The 12,405-nt window shown below is 44.4% G+C and overlaps 1 protein-coding gene across 1 annotated transcript; it reads left to right on the top strand.

The window, feature by feature from the left end:
• Positions 1 to 6,830: 6,830 nt before the first annotated feature.
• Positions 6,831 to 7,708, top strand: LOC136498965 (uncharacterized). Its single transcript, XM_066494657.1, has 2 exons — positions 6,831 to 6,953; positions 7,059 to 7,708. Exon 2 carries the CDS (start codon positions 7,079 to 7,081, stop codon positions 7,472 to 7,474), a length of 396 nt encoding a protein of 131 aa, XP_066350754.1. The 5' UTR covers positions 6,831 to 6,953; positions 7,059 to 7,078; the 3' UTR covers positions 7,475 to 7,708.
• Positions 7,709 to 12,405: the final 4,697 nt, after the last annotated feature.

Raw genomic sequence — 12,405 nt, 5'->3', positions numbered from 1 at the left:
GATTCTCTTCAAATGATGTCAGCAGATAACGATGACAGGATAGGATTGGCGCCAAGAAGATACATATCGGACTCTACAAAAGGGGAAAGATTAGAGTCCAAGTTATCTTAAGATAGGAATATTTCCTTCATACCAAAAATTGTATGGAGTCATACTCGAGTAGGGTTTGTTTTTAGGCTCAATGTATAAATACCAAACCCCGGCTATTGTAAAATCATCAATCAATCAAATACAAAGTCAATTACTTTTTTTGGCTCCGGCCACCCCTTAGGAGTAGGAGTAGAGTAGATCTTGGTGAGTTCTTCAGCGAGTACGGTTGCATCGATCCGGTCGACCTCCACTGCTTGTCTGTAAGTACCATCATGGTTTATACCTCTATTCATATGGCTGCATCGATCCGGTCGACCCCCACTGTGACTCTGGTATAGGCTAGTTATTGACTCTTGTCTAATTCAAGTATGGCCTGTGTGATTCTGCCTCACACCCCACTACTTGAATTAGATCAAGGTCAAGTTATCGGCTCTACCTTAGTATGGCAGTCTTTGGTAGATTCATTAAGTTACCGATATTGTTTATTGCTTTCATTATTTATCTAATTACAGCAATATCACTCTGCCCGATTGAGATTGATCTGGATCAGCCTTATATCTTGTTTAACTCATCGTTTGCTAATCTAAAACTAATCTAATCTACATCTTAAGCGATGAGTTATGTTTTTATCGGCTGTTTTGCGTCAATCTTAATCATGCATAGCGTGCGATTAAGGCATGTTCGATCTTGAGTAGATCTATTAATTAATGAAAACCGTTTCATGGCCTGTCATCACGGCCTGTGGGATTCTACCTCTCACCCCACTGTTGGCACCGTGGAGTGGGGATCGTTGGTTGGTAGACCCGTTCTAGAGAAGGCATGACCTTAACTGTGCGCTATGCCTAAATCGGTTGTTTAGCCAATATCGAATGCTTGCACAAACAGTTCACATCACGAGATCGTTGAAGTAGAGATAAGTTGAAAGATATGTTAGCCCCATGATCTCGTTATTATATTACGGCCTGCATGATTCTGCCTCATGCCCCACTGATATTAGTAATGAGTTAGTGTCATCGAGTCTATTGTTGTTTCTACGGCCTGCATGATTCTGCCTCATGCCCCACTGGTCATGATGATAGATGAGATCTAACATGTTCATTAGATTCATCTTTATTAAATGATTAAGTGGTGTTGAATCGTTTCTTTATATAAAAAAAGTTCGGTTACTTATAATCATTGGCTCAGTACAAACCGATCACCATTGATATCTTATTGCCATTGATTAATATTTGCCTAAATAACATTTATCCTGAATGATAACCGATTCTTCTTATACAACCCCATGAACTTTAACCGATTTATTCTTGTGAATATGCTGAGATCGACTACTCATATCGGCTCTCGGAGCCACACATTCGAGACTGTCTGGCAACACCGGCACATTTCGCCCTTAATTACTGATGAGCTTTCTCTCCTTGTCAATTATAGGGTCAAATTGACTAGCACATTTCACGAGGATTACGCAGGATCGACCACCCTTACATTGAAGCTAGGCGGATCTGCTCCATCGAGCGGACCCTTCCGGCTTGCTGCGTGTGTCCTCGGCACAGAGACGAAAATTCTATGTCGACACTTTTATATAGTTATAATAAATGAAGGTTATAGTTTTCTTTTTCTTCCATAAAGTAGATCTTGCGAGAGCCGTTTCTTTCGCACCATAGCTCCAATTAGTGTGCTTTTTCGTATTTGTGTGCTCATAGCAATACGTAGATTAGATTCAAACCTTTTCATTGATTGGTGTACTATTCTAATTTAGTTATATTTGTATGCTATGCATGTCTGTGTTTGGATGCTTGTGTGGTGCTTTATGATGTCCAATCGGCGAGCTTTACGTTGGTGATTAAGAAGCTGTTCTTTGAAGGCTAGGACCAGCTGAGGACCTAAACTTGAGGTAAGTATAGCATGAGATCATCCTTGTTACCTATTCACCATAATAATCACTCACTTCATATTGCATGTGTCTACCTTGTTATAACTAAGGATTTTCTAGCTTTGTACTTATACTTAGTCACCTATGGGAATATGCATTGGGTAGTATTGCTAGTGCTCAAATAAAGACCATGATCTTGTAACTTGACTAATGGTATATGCAATAAACACTAAAAGATGATTTTTAGCAACATGGTAAAAAGGGGGCTGGAGCATAGTTTTTGTGATGCTCTAGATTCCTCTCCCTAAGGACTTATCTGTAAGTGATCATCTCAGAACTTACAGTACAACCATGAGTGCTATATGGCTCTGGCTTTAGTCAAGTATGAGGACCTTTTCTAGATTATTAGTGGTTACCTTTATGGTGTAAAAGGGGCTTGCCGAGATGGGTATAGTGCGGCCTTTGTCTCTATGTGTATAGCCTGCGCGAAATGTGCCATTCGGAAGGGGGGCTCTACATCTGCTTGCCATCGAAACCTAGCAGCTACTAACTTGTTAGACGAATCTTTGAAAGACTTCATAGTGGACCCTGCCGACCTTCCTTAGAAGTGGGTCAAGAGACTCACGACCTCGGGCGAAAGGGTAAATCACGACTCATGTTGAAAAGTGTACAACCTCTGTAGAGTGTAAAACTATTATAACAGCCGTGCTCACAGTCACGAGCGGCCTAGAATCCTTATTGAATAGATGATCATTAATGGTTAATTTATTTATGCTATTCATTATTTATGTTCACCTGATCATTTGTTTACTATGGGCTTATGATAACTTGTTGCTACTCAATTGCTAAAATTCTGACCAACTTAAAAGCTAATTGCAGTTAAACCAGTGTCAACCCTTTGAGCCTCATGAACCCCATGTTATATTTGCTGAGTATGATATGTACTTATGCTTGCTTTACTTTTCAATTCTTTGGAAAAATCCCGGATGGGTACCAGATTGCTAGAGGTTGGAGGAGTTAGGCTTGTGATCAACCAGTCAGTTGTCCCTATGGAATTGGAGTCTGCGCCTAAAGATCAGAGTTGTCCTTCCGCTGTTTGTTGTCTAAGGTTGTATATCTTGTGTTAAATATGTTATGTAATAAAACATTATCTTTTGATATTACTCTTATTTGTAGCCATATGTGTGATTTGACTTCCTAGGCTCGCAGATGGTGTGTATCTGCTTTTCTCCTTAAAACCAGGTGTTACACCGGGCAACCCAGCAAGAGAGAGGAGCGTTTCCCTTACTCACTAGGGAAGAAACCTCATCACCGACGAGCCATAGGATAGCACCGAACGATCCCCTGCCAAACTCTCATTCTCCTTCATCGTAACCCCCCGATTTGGGTGCTCCTGAATATGAAGAACTACTCACTGCTGGACGTAGGGCATCGATAGCCCGAACCAGGATACATCGCCGTGTATTTCCTCGTGTTCTTAAGTCCACTCGAGCCATCGCGGACCCACACTCCTGACATCCGACGAACAACAATTCTTGCCATGGCAATGAACTTGCGACACTAGGGGTGTGAGTATCCCCACCTGGAATCATTTTATTAAAACTTAAATAGGGGCTCCAGCTTGGAACGACAATTACAACATGTGTATGTTTACAGGATTGCAGATACATTCGCCACACACGAATACCATTTTTAGTGCCTACCTTCCTAGAGATGAAACACTTTTCCCAAGTGGTAAGGTGGTCAATAACCTTGCTGATGATACAAAGTATGGAGGAGCGTTTGCCGCAGAATACTTTTGTTTCTTGCGTCCCATAAGTGCCAAAGGATGGTAAGCAGGATCGAGGACCATAACTTGGTGTCAAGAGAACGGGGAAGGGGGAGGCTCTAGACTTCACCATCAGTAGCCGCTCTAGCTGAGGGAAGCCCCCGTGAGGGCCAGAGTGAGGATATGGAACTGTGCCCAAAGAAAACATGCTGTGTGTCCTCGATTTTACCATCACACTTTTGGCACTTGGGGTCATCAAGAACATTCTTGTAGAAAAGGTTGGCTCAGCAGTCTATCCTTAAAGTGATCTAGAAAAAGTTTTACTTTTTTGGGACCGCTGACTCCTAAATTAGGGCATCTTTGGATCCATCAGTACCTCAGTAGGGGGCTATTTAGATCCACCTGCTAATAGATGGTTGGATAGTGACTTAAAGGTGTATATGAGCTATTAGCACCTATTAGCAACTCCAAACCTATAAATAGAACTAATAGTTAGCAACCCTCCAGCTAATAATTAGCAGATTTATCAACAGGTCTGTTTGGATCCACAAATACTAATTTTAGCTGCTATTTTTTAAGTACTAATGGATGAAAACAGACCCTCAGGTACCCTGCGGCTACGAGGATCCATCTCTCCTGAGTTTGGGGTAAGCGCAACGTACGCGTCCCTTGCCTTGTATTGTTTGCCGGTGAGCAGCATCAGTCGGACGTCACTGGAGCCGTCAAGGTGGATGCCTGCAAGGGAAGTAGAAGGTCTGTGTGCTCCAACTGAGCAACGCCGGTTAGTTGAGAATGCAAGTGCCAATCAAACCCGCTCTGGAAAACTTCATAAACTGATTTGTCATAGGCTACACGAATATATATCTAATTATTTGCTTCACAAGATTGTAGCTCATGTGGTATCAGGGTTGGATGGACTATTAGTTATATCGTGAGTTAGAATTTGCAAATCCTAACTATCCTATTTTGATCCTTTATTAGATCTTATGTCAAGTTCCAACGGCCTAGGTTGACCCTTACTCTCATCTCTCTCTGCCTCTCCCCTTCACAGAAACACACATCTCTAGGTTTTGCAACATCTAAGGCGACTTAGATCTAGCAAATCATGTCCTAATTGAGATCTTTTATTAATACATAGAGAGAAATCGAGTATTTTGGATTCCCTCTTTGTCACATAGCTAGACTCCATGCGCAAGCTGGTCCAGAAATAATGTTGCCGCGTGACGATGCACATGCGCAGACCAGCTGCTAGGATCCAAATGGAATGACGTGTCAGCGTGGCAAGTCAAGTCAATCGGCCACTTCAAAATTTTATTATATCTAATATAATATTAAAGAATAAAGGGATTTTTCTCGTCTCATTTTTTTTACTTCTCAAACTGCCTTGCATCATCCTCCGTACCTCGTATATGTCCTAGGCTTATAACTCGGTTAGAGAAACTTGTGTTCATTGAAGTTCGATTTCAAGACGTATTGGGTTCCGTTGCAATGTATGGGCACTTTTGCCCGTAGGAAAGAAAAAATGCATGTATTGTGATTTTGTGATTCTACCCATACGATGTTTGGTTGCAAACACTCAGGCACCTTTAAGCTGAAAACTGAGAACCGCAACGAACCGAACCGAAAAATCGGTTTTTTCAGTTTTTGTTTTTCGGTTTCGGTTTTAATACCTGGGATGTTCGGTGGTCAGCTTCGGCTTCGGTTTCGCTAGCCAACCGAACCGAGAAGCCGAGAAACCGAGCAAACACCGATGAGTCCAGACTCTAGAATCCTTCTCTGTCATCTCCGCACTCAGCACACCCCGGCCCATTACCATCCCCTGCGCTACGCATTAGCACTCAGTAGAGGGGAAAAAAAGACAGCGCCACAGCGGGGCCAGGTCGCGAGGCGTCGAGGCTGCGACGCCTGCATTGCGCATTGCCGCATCGAGGCGGGACAGGTTGCGTAGCGACATCAGGGCGGGGTGGGGTCGCGCGGTGGCGCATCGAGGCTAGGGCGGGGTCACGTGGCGGCGCATCGAGGCAAGGCAGGGTCGCGCGGCCATAGACCGCAATGGGGCGCCTCGGCGGCTGGGCGAGGTGGCGCAGCGCCGGACAGCATGAGCGGTTGAGCGTGGCCGAGGCGAAGAGCCACGAGGGAGGGGCTGAGGTACGCACACCTTCTGTTGCTGTGAACTCGGTTTCTTCGGTGGAACCAATAAACCGAACTGCAAAAATCAAAACCAAATTCGTCGGTTTTTTATTTTGGAGGCAACCGATGGGTTGTTGATTTACATAAACCCGAATGCCCCACCCTGAGCAAACACCCATCCCAATGACGAAGGGTATACCAAAAGCAAGGAGGGATCAATTAAAAAACTATTGACGTGTGGAATTAGCTATTTATAAGGATGTCCCCAACACGTGGTCTCGTTCGGCTTACCCTATATTCGGCTTGTTCGACTTCTTTTTTCAGTCAGAACAGTGTTTTTCTCTCACAACAATTCAGCCAGAACAGTGTTTTTCAGCCAGTTTCAGCTAAAATTCTGCCAGCCCAACGGAGCGGCCGATGACGTCGCCGCTGATGTGGCTGAGTGAGAAATAAAATAATATTGATTTGTAATCTCTCTACTAGCTGGTCTCAGATGTTCCTCTCTCGGTTTTCTCGGATGACGTGAAATCGCTCGGAGATTTATTCGGCGCTAGCGAGTCTTCTCTTTCTACTTTTTTCCTTCCACGTCAAACTCAACCATTGACGCAACTACCTGCTGGGACGCCCTAAACTTCTCAGGTATGACTAAGGTGCAATTACTATAAAGCATCCATGAAGATTATACGTCAAACGAACCGAGATGCGGACACCCAATCGCCCCATGCCGCCATGCGGCCCCCCGGTGCGACTGCGACCGCACCGCCACGTGGACACCCCCGGAGCGACTGCGACCGCACCGCCACGTGGACACCCAGCTTGTCCCAACCGGCCTCTGGCCCCGCGCGACAGCGGCGTACCCCGTCGTGGGTGGGATTCGCTTGGTGCGCGTAGCGCCAGCGTTGTAGCCACGGGCTGGAGCGGTATAAATAGAGCCCCACAAGGCACACCCACCCTGATCCACCGAAAGTCAAGAGCCCCTTGTTCCTCCTCGATCGCTCTTTGCTTCTTCCCTGCTTGCCTGCGTGCTCCCGCTGCAGAGGGCGAACTTGAACGTCAGCTTCGTGCTACGCGACTTCACGGCCACCACCAACTTGGGTAACTAGCGCCGCCTCCCCGACTGCAATTGCAAACGAGTTTTTTTTTCTTTTTCATTTGGCTCTAATAATTTTGCGCGCGTGATCTCGCCGCGCCCGTCGACAGGTGAGGTGAACACTCCGCCGATGGCCACTCGGGGCAGCGGGTTGACGGCCACCGGCCTCGCCCTCACGCTGATTGCCTTTGGGGCGGGCGTCGGCTCTGCCGGCACTTTGGTCTCGCTTCTCAACTTCGCCGGGGTGCTCGCCGGCGCCAGCTTCATCTTCGTCGGCGTCCGGGTCGCCGACGACGCGACGGCGCCCATAGGCCGCCCCGGGTTGCTCTCAGCTGGTGTACGCGCGCTCGTACGCTGCCTGCGCCGCAACCTCGCCCTCGTGGGCCTCCTCTTGGCGTCCTCTGCTGCCAGTGCGGCGGCAGTGAACAGCGCGACGGCCCTGGTGCTCTGCTTCTGCGCGTTTGCTCTGATGCTGCTCGGCATCTCACTCCTCAACATCGGAGTTCGTCTCGGGGAACACGACTAGTAGTTGCTAGGATTCTTGGATGGTTTCATTCTCACTTGATTCATGATTGGACAACATTGCCCTGAAGCCTTCGTCATTCCAGCTCGAACGGAAATGAATCCGCCTTCGTCAGTCGTCACCACCACCACGGCTGCTGCTCTCGCCTATCCTAATATAAGTGTGCTTTTTCCATGTAAGATAATAGCACTCTCTTCGATCATTTCGATCAAATGCAATCATATGTAGCTTAATGAACACCGTGTTCCGAATATCTGCATGAAAATTGCGTGTAAAACTGAACACATCTGGCTGGCTCTTTCAGAGTACTTTGTGGGCTGGTGGGGGATGGAGGAACTAGTACATGATCACAGTACTGAAGATCATTTCGTTCGATTGCTGTATCCAAACCGACCCCAGAGCGCGCTCTTTCTCAACACTATTCTATTCGGTCCAGTGAAGTGTGCTCCTTTTTTTTTTTCTTTTCAAATTCAAACCGAGCAAACGCCTAATACAGCTTGCTGTTGACTGGAGTAGGAACCAGGGCACGAAAAAGCTGGGACCTTTTTGCATCACGCGACGCACAATCTTAACCTCAACTTAGGTTTATCTGAATAAATAATTTAACCGGGAGTCGAAGACAAGGTATTGAAAGGGTGTTTGATTCCAGGAAACCAATAATTAGCTACTAAATTAGTAGTTTTAGAGAGGATTCAAACATCCCGCTAATAATTTAAAACGAATTTACGGTACCTACGAGATCCAACTCTTCCTCCAAAGGAAGGCAGTTAGCTTTAGAAGCTGCATACTTTTTGTTGGAAAAAAAGTTGGTTAGAAAAAAAGATGGGAAATGCTATGCTCCAGGCGCCTGAGAATTTAGTTATTGCTCAGGCGACCAATCTGGAACGTCCATTTCTGATCGAACAGGCCATAGATTGCCTTCTTCCATCGGGCACCGGTGACATATTGGTAAGTAATCTAATTTCAGGCATCTGACCTTTAGGAGTTGTGAAAAAAGATTGCTCAAAAGGTGGAAACGAGAGCTCCACAGTAGAACACGAATGTGCAGGTCGCTGGCGTCAACCTCGTCGCCCTTGGCGTACCGTACGTCACGATGGCCAACGACACCAACACCACGCACTCGGCCGCCACCACGTCCCTTCTCTCACTCTCTGTCGGTCCCTCTCAGGCCCCTGTTCGGCTGACCGGTAACAATGTTTCGGCTGATTCATGTGAGAGAAAAATACTATTCTACGGCTGAAAAGTATGGCTGATTCTGGCTGATAAGCTCAAGCAAGTAGGTTTTGTGTCTCATTAGTTCATGGAGAAACGTGTGACAAAGCAAGATTTGATAAAAAAAAAGATAAATTATTGCTTCTTTTTTCCTAGGAAAGAACCGTTCGCGATCAAATTGTGCACAAAATTGCAAGCGATTGCCAAATCCAATACACTTGGAGGCACCAATTGTCTGGGAAGGGAACGAAAGGGAAAAAAGAACTCTTGAGAAAACCCGGTTTCCTGTTAGATGCCCAAACATCGAAATCATTACGAAAAGTAGCTTTGGGTTTAGCTCATGCGGTCATCGCCTGATTGTTAATTTTATCACGTGATGATGAATAACTAATTAAACTAGCCCTAAAAACAGAACCTTCGGAAGATCCGGTTTCGTTAGGGGTGAGAAAAGAGAGAAAAAGTGACACAAGATTGGGTTTGGTTAGGGCACGTGGCTTTGAGATGCCGTCTCCATGATGATAAAATTGCAGAAAACACCTCCATCCAGCGCAATAAATGAAGAAAGAGGGAGAAGCCGTCTCTTGGCGAGACGACGGCAAGAGCTCATGCTCCAAGGCGATCTCGTCGAGCCAAGGTACACCGTGCGGATCGGCTGTGGGTGTGCACGAGAGATGAGCATTGCGCGCCAAATCCCTTCCGTCGCGCCTGGCATGGACTCTGACACGGTTCATTACATGCTGCCAAAGTATACACTAGCAACTGATACAGAGATGGCAGCTCGTCTGCATGTCTGATATATACAGTGATCCTCCCTTGGTCTATGGGGTCAGTCAATGATCCTGAATATTTTGGTCCGTAGAAGATTGTAGTATGTCAACATTTGGGAAGAAAGCATTTTGGCATGGAATAAATTTGATTTAAATCTAGATATAAATAAATTAATATATCATTTATATTGATGAGAAATATTATAATCATGTTCATCTTATTTATGTTTGTGCCTGGTAGTGCCTTCTTTTGAGCAGGTGTTCACTTGAATGCACACATTCTGTAAACTGAATGTTCACTTGAACGCACACATTCTGCAATTCTATTTTTCAGTTACCTGCATGCTCACTTGATTTTGATTCTTGCTATCGAAACAAATAAAATTTGACATAAATTTTTGGGGAAGAAGACGTATGTTATATTTGATTTATGAAATATATTATATTACATTATATATATAATATATGGTTTACCCTGAAAGATTTCATCAATTAGCAACACAATGTTATATAGAAATGATATTCATGATTGATCATGGCTATATGCAAGCATTAAAAAATTTATAGACAGCAGCTATCTTAGGGTTGTACGAGTTATTTATTCATTATAAATTTCAAGAACTTACATATAGCAGCTGTCTCTCCGTTGGACCATGACCATTTGCAGCAACATCGTGTCACGTTGGCGTCCGGTTCCAACGCCAGGTCGCCAGCCCGTGCCGAACCGACACGTTTCACGCCCGCGTTGGTAGCATGAACACGGACGAATTAATACATAAAACAGTAGCAGAGGTTTCGCGTCGAACCCTAACCCAAACCCGACCCGACCCAAACCCTAACCCTAGATCGGACTTGCTCCGGGAAGAAGAGAAAAGAAGATCCAAACAGAGAGAAGAAGAAAGGGGAAAAGGGAAGTGCTAGGGAGGCCGCCTACCTCGCCGGCCTCCACTCACCGGAGTACTCCAGGAATGGCTCCACGCTGCGCTAGGGCACCACCGCCAGGCCGCTCGATGGCTGCGCGCTCACCCATTGGGGAGCGCGCGCGCCGGTGAGGGGGTCGGCGATGGCGCCATTCCTCCGCCGCGGGCACCTTCGGTCACTGCTACCGCTCGGCTGTGCTGGGAGAAGAAGGCAAGGGAGAGAGAGCAAATGACTTAGGGTTCGGGGGAGACGACGCCGTCGCTGGGTTATCCGAAACGCGCACTTAGCCGTTGATTTCCATCGAACGACGCAGAAGCAACGGACTGGAGGCTGGCCCAGGCAGGCGGCTTTGCCGGCCTAGGCCCAGGTTGCGGTCTGGGAGGCACAGCGCGCGCGTAAGCAGAGCAGGCCAGGCCAGCTTTTGCTGCTGGGCCGAGCGTACAGTAAAGAATTGAATTAGTTTTTTGTTTTTCTTTTTCCAGTAAATGTTTATTTCCTATAAAATGATTAATGGCTCAAGAAAATTAGCAAAAGAATTTTCCCTGTGGGTTAAATTCACAAATTATGTTTAAGTTTTTGCTGCAAAGTTTAATGTTTATTATCTTCTAATTAAATTCGAACCAACGGGAGAATTTAATTCGAAGAGCAGTTATATTTAGTAAACTATGATTGAGTTTATCCTCTAATTAAATTGGAACCAACGGAAAAATTTAATTAGAGGAGTAGTCCGTTTTTTGTTTAAGTAAGATTATGGTATTGTTATTTTCTGACCAACGTTGATGATGACAATATTATAATGAATTCAAGTTTGATGTTTAAATCTCTGATAAATTTTACACCGACGTGATCAATTTTTCAGAGAGTAGATAAGGACCAAGAAATGCTCCTGAACAAATAGAATATATTTTATTAACATGTTTCCGCTGCGATGAAGTGCTCTTTATCTTCCAATTAAATTCGAACCAACGGGAGAATTTAATTTTAAAGAGTAGTTATATGGATTACAAGTTAATGAGTTTTATGTATTAATTTTATTTTCTGTCCAACGATGATGTAGAATTGATGCAGAAGCATATTGTATGTTTTATTTTTAATCATCGAGATCACTCGGCTGCATGCCAACGGGCTGCAATGCTGGGGTATGTGAATAAAAAGGCTTGAGTCAAGCCAGTTCAGGATAGTTTTTGCTAGTTTACTAATTTTCTGATTAAATTAGAACCAACGGGAAGATTTAATTAGAAAATGAAGTATAAATGAATGTTTTAGTCGTCATGACTAAGTTTTCGTATAATGTATCCCGCAAGGGGAGAAGTTTTGACATAGTACTTATGCTAGTCAATCCAGCATGGTGGGAGAAGTTTTATGATGATTCACATGTTTGTATCCCGCATAGCGAGAGAAGTTTGGATAGCTCTTATGCTGTCCTAATATTGACCGTGGCACAATAGAAATGCATCGTCATGGTCAATACTAACCAAAGGATAAGAAAAAGATGCAAGCGTGACTTGCAAAAGTACCGCTAATGAAATACGTCGTTGAGTTTTTTTAAAGTGGATGAAGGAAAGTGTACTCCTCAACGAATCAAGAAATAACTTTATTTACATGACACAATCATGTGAATGAAGTAAGTTATATGTGTCTTCTCGTTACAGGCTTTCTGAATAGTTATCGAAATTAGGGCAGTAAAGTTCATGCCATATTTCGAGGCAGAGACTATTAAGATCAATTAAGAAAAATACTCTTCATTAAGAGCGAGATAAAGATCAATTAAGAAAGAGACTTTTCATTAAGAGTGAGATAAAGATTAATTAAGATGAAACCATTGGAGGAGTACAACGGTCACGACAATGATACCTCTAAGCAGAGAAATAGCTAAATTCCTGGATTTTTTAAAGTTTCAACAGGAAGATAGCATAGTCAGCCTCAAAGATGTTAAGGTGGTGCTTAAAGCGCCATATGAGGTTTTAACAGATTAAACCCAAAATAAGATATTTGAAGATACACTATCTTTAGAAAAGATGGAAAGATCTGGGG

The sequence above is a fragment of the Miscanthus floridulus genome, chromosome 13, assembly GCF_019320115.1.
Source record: "Miscanthus floridulus cultivar M001 chromosome 13, ASM1932011v1, whole genome shotgun sequence".
Classification (NCBI taxonomy): domain Eukaryota; kingdom Viridiplantae; phylum Streptophyta; class Magnoliopsida; order Poales; family Poaceae; genus Miscanthus; species Miscanthus floridulus.
This window is presented reverse-complemented; position numbering and strand designations above follow the sequence as displayed.

Bases quoted from the DNA above. Each gene is read 5' to 3' on its own strand.
- LOC136498965 (XM_066494657.1), top strand. From the start codon at position 7,079: ATGGCCACTCGGGGCAGCGGGTTGACGGCCACCGGCCTCGCCCTCACG.